The 19023-nt window shown below is 40.3% G+C and overlaps 1 protein-coding gene across 18 annotated transcripts in view; it reads left to right on the top strand.

Annotated features, from left to right (window-relative positions):
• Positions 1-19023, top strand: part of SLC44A2 (solute carrier family 44 member 2 (CTL2 blood group)) — a 119758-nt gene that overhangs the window by 17862 nt on the left and 82873 nt on the right. For all 18 annotated transcript variants that reach the window (XR_015732792.1, XR_015732791.1, XR_015732790.1 and 15 more), the window contains one exon: positions 18102-18150. Coding sequence is in view for 8 of the 18 variants with exons in the window: in XM_034437853.3 (XP_034293744.1) it covers positions 18102-18150 (49 nt within the window). In the remaining 10 variants the exon portion in view is untranslated. The remainder of the gene's footprint in view (positions 1-18101; positions 18151-19023) is intronic.

Raw genomic sequence — 19023 nt, 5'->3', positions numbered from 1 at the left:
TGATGCAAATGGAATGGAATTCAGCAAGGTTTCTCTCCCCCACCCCATTTGCTCTTCTAGTACACTTTTCTTTCCTGAGAAAGAAATAAGAGAGAGAGAGGTTGGAATGGAATGGAATTCAGCAAGGTTTCTCTCCCCAATCCCCATTTGCTTTTCTAGCATACTTTTCTTTCCTGAGAGAGAAATGAGAGAGAGAGAGAATAGAACGGAATGGAATTTAGCAAGGTTTCTCTTCCCTGCCCCCATTTGCTTTTCTAGGACACTTTTCTTTTCTGAGAGACAGATGAGAGAGGGAGGGAGAGAGAGAGAAAGAGAGAGAGATGTTGATTGTAACCTTGGGGCTGAGAAGAATTGCTGCAAAACTGAGTTTTCTGAAGTGGAGCACTAGACTTGTAAACAACTTTAAAAATGATCTAGTAAAAAGGAAAGTCAAAAAAGCAAATAAAACACCCCCAGGAGCAAAACAAATTAAAGTTTAATTTGTGTGTATTATTTAATGGACTGCTAAATTGGCAAAATGGACTGCTAAATTGGCCACGCCCACCCAGCCATGCCCACCCAGTCACATGACCCTAGCCATGCCCACCTGGTCACATGACCACCTAGCCATGCCCCCATCGCATGATCACCTAGCCACACCCAGCCAGCCAGTCTGGCCCCCCAACAGCCTGAGGGACCGTGAAGTAGCCCCCTGTTCAAAAAGTTTGAGGCCCCCTGTTTTATATGCTCTGCCATCATTTCAGTCAAACGGTGTCATCAAGATACACTAGGACACCTTATACAGGTGCTCATGCAGTTCTTCATTTATTAGCTGCATGAACACCGTGGGAGCCCCTTGGAGCCCTAAGGTCAACACTTTAAACTGAAAGGACCCCAGCGGGCAATTAACAGCAGTTTTCTACTCATCCCCCTCCCTAATTTGGATCCAGTAATATGCCTCCCTCAAGTCTAGCTTAGAAAAAATCTTTCCTTTCGAAAGGTGAGCCAGCATGTCCTTCATGACTTGGGCTTGGTCTCTGGGTGTTATGTGAATTTCGTTGTATGGGTATATGTACAATGACAATAAACTTTATATTTATTAAAAAATGAGAGGGAGGGGGTACACATTTTCCACGCAGACAGCATTCAGATTTCTATAGTCCATGCACAAACGAAGAGAGGCATCCTTCTCACAAAATAGGACTGGTGCAGTCACTTTGGATCTAGCAGATTGGATGAATCCGCATTCTACACTTTTGTCTATGAATGTGCACAGTTCATCTAGCTCCTGAGGTGTCATTGAGTAGAGTTTTGGCTTTGGCAATTTTTCAATGGATTTTGATGGCACAGTCTGTGGGCCAGTGAGGGGGAAGCTCATCTGAGCCTGCTTCACTGAATACATCTGCCAGGTCCTGGTATTCCCTGGGAATGTCCTGCCCTGGCCCTTCCTGAGTGGCCATGGCTACTTGCCCTTTCCAGGCTCTCCCTTGATTTGGGAATCTGAGAGCCCCCTTAGTCCAGTCCACCCTCGGATTCCATTTCTTCTGTCAGGTTAGTCCCAACACTAAAGGCCACTCCATGCCAGGGGTCACTATAAAAGCAATAGTCTCAGAGTGACCCTCTGCCATGAGCTGCAAAAATTTGGTGACAAACATATCCAGAGTTCTTCCCACACTGGACCTGTCAAGTTGGCAAAAGGAAACTGGGGTTTTTAGCTGTCTGAGGCAGATTCCCAGTTCCCCCACTAAGGTCGGGCTGATCAGGCAGCGGGTGCACCTCAAGTCCAGTAAAGCCGTCAGCTTGACTTTTCTCCCTGTTATTGGGATCAACAGTTCAATGGGGGAAGGTGATGGGTTCGATTGTCCCACTTACCAGGAGGTCATCGTAGTAGCTGTCCGATTGATCCAGCACGTCTGCTGATCGGGTCAGAGTTCCCGGTTCTGGCTAGGAACTCTATGACCTTGCGGCTCTTAAGGACTTTGTCCCTTGGGCACTGCGATGGTTTTGCTGGCCTCCCCCTTGCTGGTTTCTCTCCCTTTCAGGTTGGGGTCTAGGCACAGCAGTCAGGGGCGTGATGCCCTTCTTTCCCACATCTGAAGCAAGCTGTTGATTGTGGTGGGGCAGAATGAGGCTTGGGAACTTCCCTTTTCCTCTCAGGTGGTGATCGTCTCCAAATGCAGCTCGTGCGGTACTGGTTCTAAACTTGGTAAATCTCCGCTTCTGCTAGAACAGCGGTTCTCAGCCTGGGGGTCGCGACCCCTTTGGGGGTCGAACGGCCATTTCACAGGGGTCGCCAAAGCCCTCTCTCGCCCCCCCCATGCCTTCACTCACCCTCACCCTCTGCTCTGTTGGATCGTCGGCCGTTCGCTTACCCCGCCCACTCTCAATCTATTGCTGCCTCCTGAGTCCCAGCTGATGGCTAGAGGAAAAAAAACGGTTTAAATTCTTGCCGCGGGGCTTCAAAGGACCGCCCTATAGCCAGTGGTGGGATTCTGCCGGTTCCACCCCGCCCCTTGCCCTGCCCCTCCGCACCACTGTTTATTGCCAATAAATAGTGGTGGGCGAGGGGCGGGCGAACCAGCAATTTAACAAATGGTTTGGTGTTTTTTTGTAATTTTATTGGCCCCTGGAGCTTCAGCATAGGCTAATTAGCCCTTGATTAGACCGGCTCCCGACTCTCAGCTGATTTGCTCTCAGCTGTTTTGCTCAGGGCTCTGCTGCTTGCTGGAGAGTTTTTTTTCCCCCTAGCTATGCTGAAAAACGAAACTGAAACTGCTGTTGCTGCAACGTTGGAAAATTAGGCAGTCAGATTTCTTTTCTTTTTCCTCACCAAAAAAGGTAGGTGCAAACAATGGGAAATTTAGGGAAAAAGAGGAGAGTTCAATATTTTAAAACACAAAAGAAAAAAAGCTCTATTTAACTAGGGAATTGTAATAATTGAGATACTATTAATTGTATATTTCTGAAAGCAGAAATGGTTAAGTTGTGGTTTGGAGGAATATATGGGGGAAATTATTTGGTTTATTATTATTGGTAAATATAATTAATTGATTTGTAAGAAATTGGATTGCATGGAAATAATTGGAATATTCATGTTCATATTGATTAATATACAAAAAAGGTAGTTATATAACTAATTGATTTATATTAAAATGTTGAATTTATATTAAACAACTGTAATATTACATAATTAACCAATGTGAGGATGGATATAAAAATAGATGACAATGGGAAGGGGTATAATATAGAATAGAAGGGAAAAATTAAATTTGATTAAGATTAGAGATGAGGATGAAGGGTAATATTGGCTTTTTACAAAAATAGATGAGGAATAAATATGGCAAAAAGGAAATATAGAAATTGTAAATTTAATTGAAATGACTAAACACTGTTTAAATTTGTGAACCGGCCAAATACTCTGTTCAAAGAAAATACATTGTATGTTTGTATGTGTGTTTCTAATTATTGTTATTTATTCATATTTGTTCTCTTTTATTCTTTAAAGTTTAACAATTCATTCTTTATCTTAATATCTTTATATTTGTTTGGGGTTGGCTTTCTTCCCTTTCATCTTTTTTATTGTACAGCAATCTTTCTCCTCAAACCTACCACCTCTCTCTTTTCTTTCCTTCTTACTTTCTCTTCCTCCCCCTCTTCTTCTCCCTACTTCCTCTTCCTTTCTCCTTCTCCTCCTCTCTTCCTCCCTCTCTTACCCTCACTCCTACTCTAATTTCCCTTCCCTTCCATCATCCCTCTCTATTGCTGTATCCTTTTATGCATATGGACTACTCAGAGAGCTGAAAAAGTTATTTCTGACTGGTCCTTGCACTTTTGACCAGTCCTCGAACTTACAACTGTCCTCACATTTTACGTTTTTGCCCTATCTTGTCACCATGGTGAAGAGAAGCAGTTGTGAAATGAGTGACGGTTGTTAAGAATGCTACAATGGGCATAAATGATGACCAGTCATAAGTGCAAAGACCGGTCAAAAGTGCGAGGACCTGTCAGAAATCACTTTTTTCAGCCCTCTGGGTAGTCCCTATACACATAGCCATGGCCATCCGGTCACATGACCAGCTAGCCACGCCCACCCAGTCACATGACCTCCAAGCCACGCCCACAAAATAAGCCACGCCCACAGAACCGGTAGTAAAAAAATTTAGAACCCACCCCTAGTTGGGAGTCACCACAACATGAGGAACTGTATTAAAGGGTCGCGGCATTAGGAAGGTTGAGAACCACTGTGCTAGAACATACCAGTCGTGCAGGCTAGATGGGGCCTCGTGGGCAACACAGGCATTGTACAGGTCATCGTTAAGCCCGTACTCGAACCAGCTCACTAGGATCTCTTCTGGCCAGTCCACGCAGCAAGCCAGATCTCAGAACCTCTTGGTGTATTCGCCAACCAATCTGCAACCTTGCCTTATGTTCCGGATGCGGTCCTTGGCTTTTCGGTCTGCCAGGGGTCTTCAAACCTCCACTTCAGGGCCATCATGAAGCGGTTGAAGTTTCAGAGTTCGGTGGCGTCCACGTTGTGGAGAGTCACCATCCAGTGGGCAGCTGCCCCCTCCAGGGCCAGAGTGATGACCCTGACTCTTGCTCCTTCAGTGGGGAGGTCCCTCCCATATTCTTGCATGTATGTGAGCACATGTACTAGGAAGAATCCTAATTGTTGGGGATCCCCATTGAACTTAATGCCAAGTGGGGGTGCCTTCTGCTTCATGGGGGGCAATCTCCTGCCAGTTCGGGCAGTGCACCCTAGGCCGGGGTCCCTTCGCAGCAAGTTTGCTGGGGTGATGACAGCATCATCATTCCCTGCAGCCTCAGTAGATGTTCCTGCCACTGGGGATTCCATTCCCCTGTGGTTTTCTCTGGCCCTGTGTCAGGCCAGCCTCCATTCAAAACCCAAGAAAGAAAACCCCCGACTCCATTCAAGTAGAGAAGAGCAGTGGTGAAATCCAAATGTTTTTACTACCGGTTCTGTGGGCATGGCTTGGTGGATGTGGTGTGGCTTGGTGGGCGTGGCTTAGTGGGCGTGGCAGGGGAAGGATACTGCAAAATCTCCATTCCCACCCCACTCCAGGGGAACAATACTGCAAAATCTTCATTCCCACCCCACTCTGGGGCCAGCCAGAGGTGGTATTTGCCAAGTCTCCGAACTACTCAAAATTTCCGCTACCGGTTCTCAGAACTGCTCAAAATTTCCCCTACCGGTTCTCCAGAACCTGTCAGAACCTGCTGGATTTCACCCCTGTAGAAGAGGTACTTTTACTGAGTTTGAAATGATAGCGAAAGAAAAGCAAGATCTGAGCCAAAAGGTGCGAAAGTTACATATTGAAAGTTTCCCCAAATCCCTTCCCCCAGGGACCCAGGCTGAATGTCCAGTCCACATCCCGCATAGTGTCATGTGGGGTACATCTTCAGGTGTTTTCATCTATCTGGAGTTCTAGGATGGTTGGCCTTGACTAGGAGTAAACAAATCCATTCAGTAGCACAGTAATTCTTGAAAGCAAGCCTTCCTTTAGTTCACATGAGCCTTCATCACACCAACACACTTCCCAAATCCCAATGCCATGCCCCCCTCCCCATTATTATGGCAGTCGATACCAAGCAAGCATCAAAGGGAAAACACATGCTGGAGATCCGGCTGATACCCTGTCTCCTCGCCTCTTTTGTAGAAAATTTTACACTTGGTCTTTGAGAGGAATGTTGGAGGCCACATTCTAAACCATATTGGCTGGTGTTGGAACACAGACACATTTGATTTCATTTCAACAATATTTAAATGAATTAAGACAGGAGTCCACAACCAGACCACATAGCTGGAAATGAGCAACAGGTGAGCGAGCAAAGCTTCCCCAGTGCTAGTATCACCAACTCAGTGTCACGTCAGATCATCAGGCATTAGATTTTCATAGGAATGTGAACCATATTCTAAACTGTGCATGCAGGGATCTAGGTTGCATGCTCTTCCTCCCCCCTCCCCAATATACATGGGAAAATTGTCTTCCAGGAAAGTGGTCCTTGGTGCCAAAATGAAATATAGACATGAATAAAAAGTTATGTTAAAAAATTACAGTAATTGTTTAGAAACACTATGGTGCTTCAAAATTTGGAGAAAAGTTACAGGATTATGAGCATTCCCTTAGCGAATGTTTAAAGTTACATGAGAAGTGCCTCCTAGTCTTTAGGAACAGGTTCCGAAACTAGGAATCTTGTAGCACCACGGCAGTTGTTCACCCTTATGAACAACCGCAGAAGCTCTGCAACATTTGTCCTGCATGTCAAAATGGAGCTTCTAAGGGGCAGATCCACCCCTCCAATGCTCTGGGCTTCTGCTGGCCTCCCCCAGCACATTGCAGGCTGAAATGGAACTTCCAAGGAGAGGATCCGCCCCTTGAAAGCTCTGTTTGGGCCTCCGGGGACCTCCCCCGGCACGTTGCAGGTTAAAATGGATCTGGCCCTCAGAAGCTCCCTTTCAGCCTGCAATGTGCCAGGGGAGGCCCGCAAAGGCCCGAACTGAGTGTCAGAGGGGCTGAGAGGCTGGAGAGGAGACAGCCTGCTAGATCTTCCAAAGGTAAATGACACAGCAGGGCAGGTTGGGTGGGGGTGAAAGCAATTGTGAGGAGCATGACGTTTTTCAATGGGTTGGGGAGGCCTTGGGTGGTCTTAGGCAGATGGCCTGTTCCATCACTAGCCCCCCATGACCTTACCCACCCTGAAATACCTCATGTGCACTTAACGAGCCTCACATTCGATTAGAGAATGCGTGGGCGAAAGGAGGGAGTGATCCCATTCAAGGTACGAGGTTCTTGATTACTTGACTTTGAGTATTAATTTCCAAATCTTTTTCTTGTATCTTAGTAAGGTTTTTGGTTATTAGTTTTGATTTGTTTTTTTTTTATCTTAAGTCCCGCTACTTCTCCAAATTCTTCTAATTTCTTAATTAATTTTGGTCCTGATTCTAGCAGTTCTTCTACTATGAACACCATGTCATCGGCAAAGGCCTGAACCTTGTATTCTTCATTTTTTATTCTTAGACCTTTTATTTCTTGATCCTGTCTAACATTTTTCAGGAGCATCTCCAACGTTAATATATACAAAAGTGGAGAGGGTGGGCATCCCTGTTTTACCCCTTTTGTTATACTAAATTGTTCTGTTGTATCGTCATTCATGATTACTCTTGCTGTTCGTTTTGTATAAATTTTCCCTATCATTTTTTCAAATTTTGTCCCAAATTGCATAAATTTTAGTTATTTTGTTAAAAATTTCCAATTCAGATTGTCAAATGCCTTTTGGGCATCAAGGAAAACCAATGACACTTGTTTTTCCGGGTGTGCTTCGTAGAATTCTAATGTATTTATTATTATTCTCATGTTGTTTTTGATTTGTTGCCCAGGAAGAATCCATTTTGATCTGGGTGTATATAGTTATTCAAAAAATTTTTGCATATAGTTATTCAACATTTTTTAAATTAATTCAGCTATAATTGCTGCAAATATCTTTTTTTTTATTGAGTTTTAAACAGAGATATAAAGACAATACAAAAAATACAAAGACATTACAAAGACAAACGAGTTCCCACCACCAACCTACCCACACCAAACTTTACATATATGTTTTGATCATCATCAGAATATATATTGCTTTATAAGTTAATATATAAGTAATACATTGTCAATTTGGATGTTTTAGATTAGAAATAATCTTGCATCTCGTCTTTATTTATTTATTTCCGGTTTTATTTTTTCTACCCTATTTTCTTTCATCTATATTTGTACTGATTTTCTTTTCTAGCCATTGATACCACTGGTGCCATACAAGATAGAAAATATAAACTGCAAATATCTTGTAGTCTGTGTTTAATAAGGAAATTGGTCTGTAATTCTGTATTAAATGCTGGTCCGTATCATCTTTAGGAATAATGGTTATTATCGCCTCCGTCCAAGTTTTCAGGATTTTTGCATTTTCCACAGCATCATTGTATAATTCTAACATTATTTCTCCCAATTTTTCCTGTAAATTTTTATATAATTCCACCGGTATCCCATCCGGACCAGGTGTTTTGTTATTTTTGTTATTTTTGTTTTTTCAGTGCCAATTCTATTTCCAGTTTAGTTATTGGTCTATTTAGTATTTCTTTTTGTTCTTCTGTGATTTTATTCATTTCTGATCCTTCTATATATTGTTTAATTTTTTCTTCCTCTATTTCTTCCTGGTGATATAAATTTGAAAAAAATGTTTGAATGATTTTCTTTTTAGCTTCTCTTCTGAACTGCATAACCCCATTCTCATCTTTGAGTTGGTATATCATTCTTTTATCTTTTTCTTTTTTCAGTTTGTATGCCAGCCATCTACCAGTTTTGTTCGCGAATTCAAAATAATTTTGTTCTGCCATTTTTATTCTCTGGGCTACTTCTTTTTATGTTATCAGATTTATTTTATGTTTAATTATGTTCCTTTCCTCTTTTACTTTTTTGTTTTGGAGATCTTCCTGTAATTTGTATTCTACTTTCTTTAGTTCGTCATACAGTTTTTCTTGCTGTTGTCTTCTTTCCTTATTTTTTCTCCCTATATACGCAATCGTCAGTCCTCGTATATATGCCTTTGCCGTGTCCCAAATATTTTGTAAGGAGGTTTCTTCTTTTTTGTTTATTGTAAAGAATACGTCCAATTCATTTTCTAACATTTGTTTGTACTCTTTATCTCTACATATATTTTGGTTCATTGTCCATCTCCTAAATCTTTTTTCTCCCTTCCATTTAATAATTATTGGGTTGTGATCCGCCCATTCGTTTACCCCTACCTCTATTGTTTCTAAGCCAGTCCGAATATCTGCAGTCATCCAGGCCATCTCTATTCTGGACCAAGATTGGGCAAGAATAGAATATGCATTGGTTTTCATCTTCATGTATATCTCTTCATACGTCTCTCAATTTTAATTCCGATACCATATTAAAAAATTCTTTTAGTAGTGTTTCTTCTTTTTTTTATTTTTCTTGTTGCTCCTATAATCTTTTTTAACATCTACTGTGGCATTATAATCTCCAATTAGACAAACATTTTCATACTCCAGATCTATTACTTTGCTGTGTATTTTTTTTTAAGAATTCGTGTTGGTTTTTATTAGGGGCATATATTACTATTAATAATGATTTTTTTCCTTCCATTTCTAATTCCACCATTACAATTCTACCTCTTCGTCTGCATAGATTAACTTTGATTTTATCTTTTCTTTTACATATACCACTACTCCTCTTTTCTTTTTTTGTATCAGTGATGGGTATAGTTTTCCTATTTTTGGATTCTCTAATAGTTTTTGATATTCTTTTTTGATGTGTACCTCTTGAAGACATATCACATCTGCTTCTAATTTTCATAATTTTATAAATGTTTCTGTTCTTTTCTTTGGTACATTTAATTCGTTTATGTTTACTGAAAAAAGTTTAATTGCCTTTTCCATTGCCTACTGTTGTTGTTTTTTAGTATTTCTTGTCTCCATCTGCATTCTTGCTTTCGCCCCTTCTCTTTCCTCTCATTCTTTTTCCTGGGTTTTTCTTATTTCTCTTTCTCGCTCTATTTCTTCTATTTGTTCTTCTTGCTGGCTTTTGCTCTCTGATTCCTCTTTGCTTTCCAGTTCTTCCTGTGTGAAATGTAGTTTATAAAATTCTCTTTCCTTCTCTAATGTATCTACTTTATATTTTTTATCTTGCCATGTAATTAAAATTCCATCTGGTGTCAGCCATCTAAACATTACTTTGTACCTAATCAGTTGTGTTGTTAAAAATTGATAATGTTGGCGTTGATTTCTAATCCTTTGTGGTATTTGTTTTAAAATTATAATTTCTTTACCTATGTAAGTCAAGGTTTCTTCTCGTGATTTCTTATATACTTCATCTCTGGTTGTTCGCTTTGTAAATCTAATATATACTTCCCTCGCCAATCGATGTCTTCTTATATAATTAGTATTTACCCGGTAAATTTCATCAATCTGTCCTCTTATTTCTCTCTTATCCCGCTGTATTATTTCTGACACTATTTCTGCCATCTTTTCTCCCAGGTTTTCTTTTCTCTTTCTCTTCAACTATGTTTTGAAAATGCAGGAAATACGAAGCTTTCTCCCATTCCAACATTACTGTTGAATCTGATAGTTCCTTATTTAATTGTTGAGATTTCTGCTCCAATGTGTCCATTTTTGTCTCTACTTGGTCTATTTTTGTTCTGCCCCAGCTACGGATCCCAAAAAACACAGCACACACAAACACTGAACGAAACTTAGTTTACTCAAATAACACAGTTTTAGCAAATGCCGGCTGTTAATATGCGTTCTTAACAGCCTGCCAGAATTCCATAGATAAGATAGTCAGAGTCTTACTGGAGTTGGCAGAAAGCCCAGAAGCAAGGTTGAGGAGACATCCCAACGCGATGATTAGCGAACTAAAGTTGTTTCCTGCAGCTTGTTACAAGCTGCGTACTTTCTTAAATAGGCTAAGGGTGTGGCCAATTAGCCCAAGCTTTACTCTCGAGGAGACCTCTTCCTGAGGAACCACTCCTGCCTTTTGGAAGCTCTGCGTGCCCGTGCATTGAGAAGAGGCTCCTCCTCTTCATCCTCTTCACTTAAAGGAGCCTCTGGAGGTTCCGAAGGCCCTGACTGAATCCCTGCCTTTGGCACCACATCTTCTTCAGCCTCCTCACTGTCTGACTCAAGCCCCGGCTGCACAGGCTGCTGGCGCAGCACCACATCTGCCTCCTCATCAGGATCAGCAACAATCCGCGCAGGCCGCTGGTGGGCCACAACAATTTTTGTTTCCATGTTTTTGATTCTTTGTTCATTTTCTGTTATTGTTTGTTGAATGTCCCCAATTTTATCATTCATATTCTTAATGTCCTTTTTTACTTCTCCAATTTCATTTTTAATTTCTGTATGAAGCGTTTTCATTTCTTCATGATTGTCTGCAATTTTCTTTTGTGTTTTTAGTAAGGTTTCTTGAATCATCTGGAACATATTTTGCATGGTATTTACTGTCATTTCCAGTTTTTCCTTTTCTTTTCCTATCATGTTAAATATTGTTCTCTGCTGTAGGGGTGATACCACTGTTGGTGTAGGGTTTATAGTTGATTTTTTTCCTGTTTTGGCTATAGTTGTTGTCGTTGACATTTTTAAAGCTCTTGTAGAGTTTTTCCACACTATCATATAATTATTTTTCCTTAATCCTTAATCACTTTTTTTGGGGGGGGGGTACATGTATTTCTCTAAGTTTTTCTTATACAAAAACAATTTTAAATACACACACCTTTGCTTATATTCTGTATAAATTTCAACTTAATTTAAATTCATCCAGTATACAATATAATCAGGTTTTATTTCGCAGTATATCTAATCAGTACAATTTATTTAATTTACTTCTCTTCTGTTTCTCTATTATTTTTTCTTCTATTTTTTTATACCCTCTGTATATTACTATACCTCACTTAATATCTTATTCATTCATTAATACTTTATACTCAATAACATTCCTCTCTTTCAAACTGTAGATTAACAATGCAATAATTACTTCTAACTTTAATACGATAATATTAAATAATTCTTACTTTACTACTTATATATATATATTTGTATATAGAAAATATATTATATTCTTCTTTTGTTGTTCTTTGTCACCCCTTCTCTAGTTTTTAGTTGTAGTTGTAGTTGTAGTTTTCTGTCATGCTATTGCATCAATCCTCTTTCAAGTCTTAGTCTCTCCCCTCAAATCCGTCTATATGGTCTCGTCTTTCTTTTTTTTTTTTAGCTTTTAGTTTTTATATCTCCCTTTTACAGTCACCAGTCACAATTTAAATTCCATGGATTTTTCAAAATTAAACTCTTTAGTTTCTTCTTTACCTCATAAAGTCATTTAGCTTCTCTGGTTTTTCACCTTCTCCAGTTCTCTCTGTCGCAGGGGTCTTAACTCTGTTGCTATTCCTCCCGTTCTGCTGTCTCACTCTCTGGGCTCCTCCTTCCCTCGCACTGACCTCTTTTTCTATTTCATGCTTCTCTCCTAATCCGTCACCACTTGTTGGACTTAACTTGTCCATCTCTTTTGCGTCCTCCTCACCCCGCGCTTCCGATTTCAGTTTTTTCCAATTTCCTTCTTCTGGGTCTGTTTAGTCTGTCACTAGAAACTGTTTTCTTCATTCTTTGCTTCCTTTCTATATGGCCACCAACACTCCTAATCTGCCTTGCAAGCCAACTTCCTCTCCACCACTTTTAAAGGGATTAGTCCTTTGTCCTCCCGGGCGATAGCGTGTCTCCGAGGGGCTTCGGAACTTCCCCTTTTATTTCCCGATCTCTACGAGATTGAGAGTGCTCTGTAAGGGTTCCTGATACAGAGTTTTTGGATTTTGGATACAGCGTCCCGTTTCCTCACCCTCTCCACGATGACATTACCGCCAGAAGCCTTGCAAACCTTCCTTTTAGTTCACATGGACCTTCATCACACCAGCACACTTCCCAAACCCGAGTGCCATGCCCCCCTCCCCATTACTATGGCAGTCAATACCAAGCAAACATCAAAGGGAAAATCCATGCTGGAAATCTGGCTGACACCCGGTCTCCTCGCCTCCAGCACAGGCGGTGTCACCTTGCTGTGGAGGGCTTCCCTTATGAGGCTCATGACATACTTCATGAGGTGATCTGACCAAGTTGTGGACTCCTTCTTGTAGTCATCATATAGAGTCTCCAGCTCTCACATCGATCTTGTTGTTGGCTGCCTTGGGTGAAGGTGAGTCCCCTGGTCTGTCCTTCCCAGTCTTCCTTCCCATGCCAGTAGACCAGCGTGGCTTTGTGGAGCTGCATGAGGTGAGGTTTCCTTGACCCATGCCCCATTGAAGTATCTCCCTAACATTAGCCTCTTCATGATCGCTGACTTAGTTAGACATTGTATGTATAGTCCCCATGGTAGGGCTGAAGTCTCTCCAGGTTGACTAAATTGCAGATCCTGCCTAATGTAAGGTCCCACCTCGTCAATCTTCTCAAGAAAGTAGAATTCTTTGAAACACTTAGCATTTCAAAAGGAACTTTTATTGAAAGATAGCAAAGGAGATCTAGGCAGGATCTGAGGTTTCCTGCTCAAAGTGCTAAATTAAACTATTGCAAGCAAAGCCCCTCCCATTGTCCAGTCCATCATCGAGCCAATCACAGGCGGCAAAGATGTTTTGAGAACCTCAGGCACAGAAGGTGATATCTGTCATTCAGCCGCTTTGGTTTTGCTTTCTCTGTTGCCGAGATAGCGCAAATGGCTCCAATCACATTCCATTCCTCCTCCCTAGGATGACCCAAGGCACATTCCTTCCCCCTCCCTATTTCTCTCAAGGTCCTGTACAACAAATCAAGTGAAAGCCTGCAAAAATTCCCCCTCAAGCCTCCCCCCTCCCAATATGGCAGCATCCCAATAGCTTTCTAAGGGACCTGACACCTACAACTACTGTAGTCTCTGGATTGTTGGTTTTTGTAGCTTGGAAATTAGGGAGGGAGAGAACGCAGTAGAACTTCTTTACAGTTAGATTCTTTGCAGTAGATTTTCTTTGATGTGGAGGATAATTATGAAGGTTAATCTTGTTATAAGCAAACATCTTGTCAATTAAAAGAGGGTGGTGGTTTTCTTCTTCTCCAAGTATTAATTATGCAAGGGACTCAGCAGCTCTCCAGTCTCTTCAGAAGAAAACTTGGAATCTTTGTATTTTTGTAGTGAGACATAAAAGTTTGGATGAGTGCAGTATATATACAAATTTCAATTTCTTTAGGGTAGTTTCTTTTATTTATTTCTTTTATTATTTATTTACTTTATTTAAGTCACTTACTACCAAGATCTCTTAGTAGCTTACAATAAAAACAAATGTAAAACTGAATGATAAAAATAGTCAAATAGCATTTGAAACAAGTAGAACTTATATTAAAATTAACAGTTGAGGGTCAGAACAAAAGAGATGTTTTAATGGCCATTTACAAAACTGATAAAAATGAAGACGTTGCATTCTAAAAGAATTGGGTGGGCAGTAGAAAGAGCTGAGTCCAGATTTACTGCCAGATGATCTTGCAATAACTGAGCAAACTGAGTTCCTAGTAAGTGTGGAGGTTCATATGGAAAAAGGAAAGAGCCTGGAACTAAGATTTTAAAGGTAATGATCAGCGCTGGGTATTTTACCCTGAAACAAATTGCTAATTTATATGGTGCCCTAAGCCAGCAGCCCCCAACCTTTGGGGCACCAGGGACTGGTTCCGTGGAGAGAGTTTTTTCCATGGACCAGAGGTGTGTGGTTTTGTGTAGCTCCTCTTCACTTTCTGTCATTATGGTGCTATCTTCTGCATATCTGAAGTTATTGATGTTTCTCCTGGCAATCTTAATTCCAGTTTGTGATTTATCCAGCTCACCATTTTGTATGATGTACTCTGCATAGAAGTTAAATAAGCAGGGTGACAATATACAGCCTTGTTGTGCTCTTTTCCCTATTTTGAGCCAATAGGTTCGATGTTCAGTTCTAATTGTTGCTCCTTGACCCGCATACAGTTTCTCAGAAGACAGGTAAAGTGGTCTAGAACTCCCATCTCTTTAAGAACTTGCCCCCGTTTGTTGTAATCTACCCAATCAAAGGCTTTAGGATAGTCAATGAAGCAGAAGTAAATGTTTTCTAGAACTCCCTTGCTTTTTCCATAATCCCATGAATGTTGGCAATTTGATCTCTAGTTCCTCTGCCTCTTTAAAACCCAGTTTGTACTTCTGTTAGTTCTTGGTTCACATATTGCTGAAGCCTAGCTTGTTGGATTTTGAATATGACCTTGCTAATATGTGAAATGAATGCAATTGTATGGTAATTAGAACATTCTTTGGCATTGCCCTTCTTTGGATTGGAACATAAACTGACATTTTCCAATTCTGTGACAATTGTTGAGTTGTCCGAATTTGCTGGCATTTTGAGTGCAGCACTTTAACAGCACTCATCTATACTAAAGAGCCTGTTAATGAGGTTGAAAGAAGAGAGTGCAAAAGTTGGGTTGAAATTCAATATTAAAAAACAAAGATCATGGTATCTGGTCCCAGCATTTCCTGGCAAATAGAAGGGGAAGAAATGGAAGCAGTGACAGATTTTATTTTCTTAGGCTCCAAGATCAGTGCAGACAATGACTGCAGCCATGAAATTAAAAGGTGCTTGCTCCTTGGGAGGAAAGCTATGGCAAACCTAGACAGCATATTAAAAAGTAGAGATATCACCTTGCCAACAAAGGTTTGCGATTTGTGCAATATGGGCTTTGTGTTTCAAAAAAGATGTTGGGCAATTCCTATTCTGGCTAATGGCTTTCATCCTGTGTTGGATCTTGGGTGAGGGGCTGCTTGTTCTTATCCTACCATTCTGCTTTTGCTAGCTGTCAAACTTTGCGGCAAGGAGTTTTGAAATATCCTGTCGAATGGATTTCTGGCTGCAGGGGGGGGTGTTTGCTTATGAATGGAGCCATCTAGATAATTGGCGTCCGCTTTCATTAAGCTCTTTATCTCCTTAAGTGCTGGCATCTACTGTGGGCTATTAAGAAAGACTGGTGGTTGCTTTCTGCCCCTAAAAACATTTTTCTCCATTTCTCCTTTAGAGAAATATAATATTCTGCCTTTTTAAATATTTCCCAAAATATTTCATTCTTCTGGGGAGGGGGAGCTTCCCACAAGTCCATGCACATCTTTGCACAAAACATTCCCTTGAGATCTCCAATTTTCTTGAAGAGATCTCTAATCTTTCCCATTCTGTTGTTTCCCCCTTTTCTTTGCCTTGTTCATTTATGAAGGCCGCCTTATCTTTCCTTGCTATCCTCTGGAAATCAGACTTTGAGCCAGAGGAGGGATAAATGAAATATACAGAGAAAATGGATTTGAATTGAAGAAGGAAAGAGATCTATTGATTGCAATGTCTGGGGTTGATTACAGTTTGTATTTCAGCACTTTTGAAAGGCAGCAAGTTGGTGAAGAGTGGCAAAATTGCTTTTTGTGGAGGCAAAGCAGCATGACAGAAGGAAAGTTTATAATGGAGATGAATAAGTAAACATTTTGGCAACAGCAGTAATTCTCATCTTTAGTATTATGATTCTACTGAAATGTACAGAATAATCATAGGTGTAGGAACTCAAACTTCTCTATTTCCAGGTAATTTGTCAAAATACTGCTGGAAACTACCGTATTTTCCGGCGTAAAAGATGACTTTTTAACACATGAAAATCTTCTCAAAAGTCGGGGGTCATCTTATACGCCGGGTGTCGTTCTCCTGTAACCAGGCAGACCAGCCTGAAAGGCTCCAACGAGCCTTAAATGGCTCTGGCGATCCAAGCTCTGATGATCCCAGCTTTGCCTGCTAATCAGGCAACTCAGCTGGGATCGCCAGAGCCATGTAAAAGGAAAAAACTTTTTTCTTTTACATGACTCTGGCGATCCAAGCTCTGATGATCCCAGCTGAGTTGCCTGCTAATCAGGCAACGCAGCTGGGATCGCCAGAGCCATGTAAAAGAAAAAAAGTTTTCCCCTCCAGCTTGCTTACCTTAGCTGCTAGTCGCAATGCTTGCCTTGCTTCGCTTGCCTGAATCCATTCCATCAATAAGCCACTCCCTGCCTGCAATCAAGCAGGCAGGGAGTTGTGGACTTCAACTCCCAGAATTCCTCAGCCAGCAAAACAAAGCTGGCTGAGGAATTCTGGGAGTTGAAGTCTACAAGTCTTAAAGTTGCCAAGGTTGGAGACCCCTGTTCTATTGGGTAAGTTTTTTTCCCCTTTGGGAGCTTTAAAAAAATAGTTAATTGGGGTTTTTTTAGTTGTTCTTTTTTAGACCTAGCCATTTAAAGTTTAGGAAGTTTTACATTTAGTTTTCGTATAAAAATAAAATAATATTTGTGCAGCTTTCTGAGATTTAGTGTGTTTCTGTAGTGTTTCACTCTAACTACACAAACACACAAAATCTCACAAAGTTGTATGTGGAATTTTGTGTGTGTAAAGTGTGAAAGTTGTTTTTTTGGGCTTTTTGTGGCTGTGTGAGGTTCCCTGCTTGTTGCAGGGACCATTTTGGGTCTAGCACAGCTGTTTTTACATTGTGGGTGAGCCAGTTGTGTTGTGTTGTGTGTGTGTAAAGTGTGAAAGTTGTTTTTTGGGGGGCTTTTTGTGGCTGTGTGTGGTTCCTGCTTGTTGCAGGGGCCATTTTGGGTCTAGCACAGCTGCTTTTACATTGTGGGTGAGCCAGTTGATGTTTTTTAATTTTTATTTGGTGTGCGTTGGAAGAGGGGTAGTCTTATACGGCGAGTATAGCCCAAACCCTATATTTTAACAGGAAAAGTCGGGGGTTGTCTTATACGCCCAGTCGTCTTATACGCCGGAAAATACGGTAAAATGGATCAGAGTTCTGGTTATATACAGTATCTTTGTAGCTTTAAAGTTATACACTGATAATAGTTCTCCAAGTGTAGGTTTCTCAATTATTTGTCAATCATGGGATGGGGGAAAGTAATAATCCAGTGCTCAAGTTGCACAAATGATGCTTCTGTACTTGCAAAAAAAACCCAGGCATTTTGAGAAAAAGAAACCCTTCTATTGTAAACTTGAAATAATGTGACCATAATTTTGCCCTTCACTCAAATTTTCTCAAAAGAGAAAAATAGAAGACACAATCTATCAAGATTGTCCCTCCCCAAGACCAGCACAAAATTAGTAGAAATTCTCCAGAGACTTGGATAAACATGTTAGGAACTGGAACCTTTTGTTATATTGGAATTAATTTCAGTCATAACAAACAGATCATATCCTGTGAGCAAATAGAAAAATGGTACAAACTTATGCACAGTGATACTTCAAATCCTGATTTTCTACTACAGAACCCCACTACCACCATCCTTTTTTCATATTCTGTTATCCCACCCCTCCTGCTTGTTTTATTTTCTGCATTCCTGTTTTGTGTAGGAAATTTCTACAAATTAAGCTGAGAATTGTCATGCCATTATTGAACATTGACAAAGAATTTCCCAGTGATATTTATCTTATTGGAATAGTGAAAATAAAATACCCAGTTTACATATTCTTGAGTTATATAAGTTGTCTAACTCAACAATCTCGTTTTTTAGGGACACCACATAAATATGACCCAACTTTCAAAGGCCCCATTTACGACAGGTAAGACCACCCTATTGGTAAAAGGTTTGAGATTTTTGCTGTTATTTTTCAGTGCACTACGGTATGTCTAGAGTGACCATTTATTACCATCTGTTGATTCCCCCCCCCCTTTGGAAAGTAATGAAAAGATAACTCTATTGAAAATCCAGGAGTTTAGGGGTCTTGATTATTTCTTTGGAATGCATCGGGTGGGTTTAGTAGCTCTTATTCTAGTTTCACTTCTTGCTTTGTGCATGGACATAGTTTGTTTTCCAGCTATAGTATTATTTAATTATAGTAGGATGATAATATAATTTTACTGACATTACTGACATATGATCAGAGGTTTACATTTCAATTTGTATCTGATATTACAACAATTCATAAATAATTTTATCAGCCAATTTTATTTTTATGGGGTTACATTAGTTGCCTTATTCTGATGATCAGATAAATATTTGTTTTGTAGGTTCTTAACGAATTATTATGCTAACTCATGACTAGCTATTGAATGGAGATTGCTCTTATTCTCTGATAATATGTATTTATCTGTTAGTTTAAATGTTAAATGTTGCCAGTATAATTCAGTTTTATGGTAGTTTACAAACAAAAATTAGAATAACCATCCAACACCACTCTGAGCGATTGTTGTTTTTTTCTGACTGAAATTCAAACGTTACTAACTTCAGAAAAATGCTTCAGCAATTACTGTGCAGGAAAAAACATTATTTTTATACTAGAATACCTTAGATTAGCTTTTCTTTAGCCTACCCCAGCAGTGGGAGGCCTATAGGATGGAAGCTTTGTTTTAAAGATATCTCACTAAATGGTAAATTTTGTGTCATGGTAAGCAGAATAGGTGGATGAATCCTTTATATTTCATACTGAAATAAT

This window comes from Pantherophis guttatus, chromosome 2 (assembly GCF_059756535.1).
Source record: "Pantherophis guttatus breed Tessera chromosome 2, ASM5975653v1, whole genome shotgun sequence".
In the NCBI taxonomy this organism is placed as follows: Eukaryota; Metazoa; Chordata; class Lepidosauria; order Squamata; family Colubridae; genus Pantherophis; species Pantherophis guttatus.
Note: the sequence above shows the minus strand (reverse complement) of the source record. Positions and strands in the feature narration are given on the sequence as shown.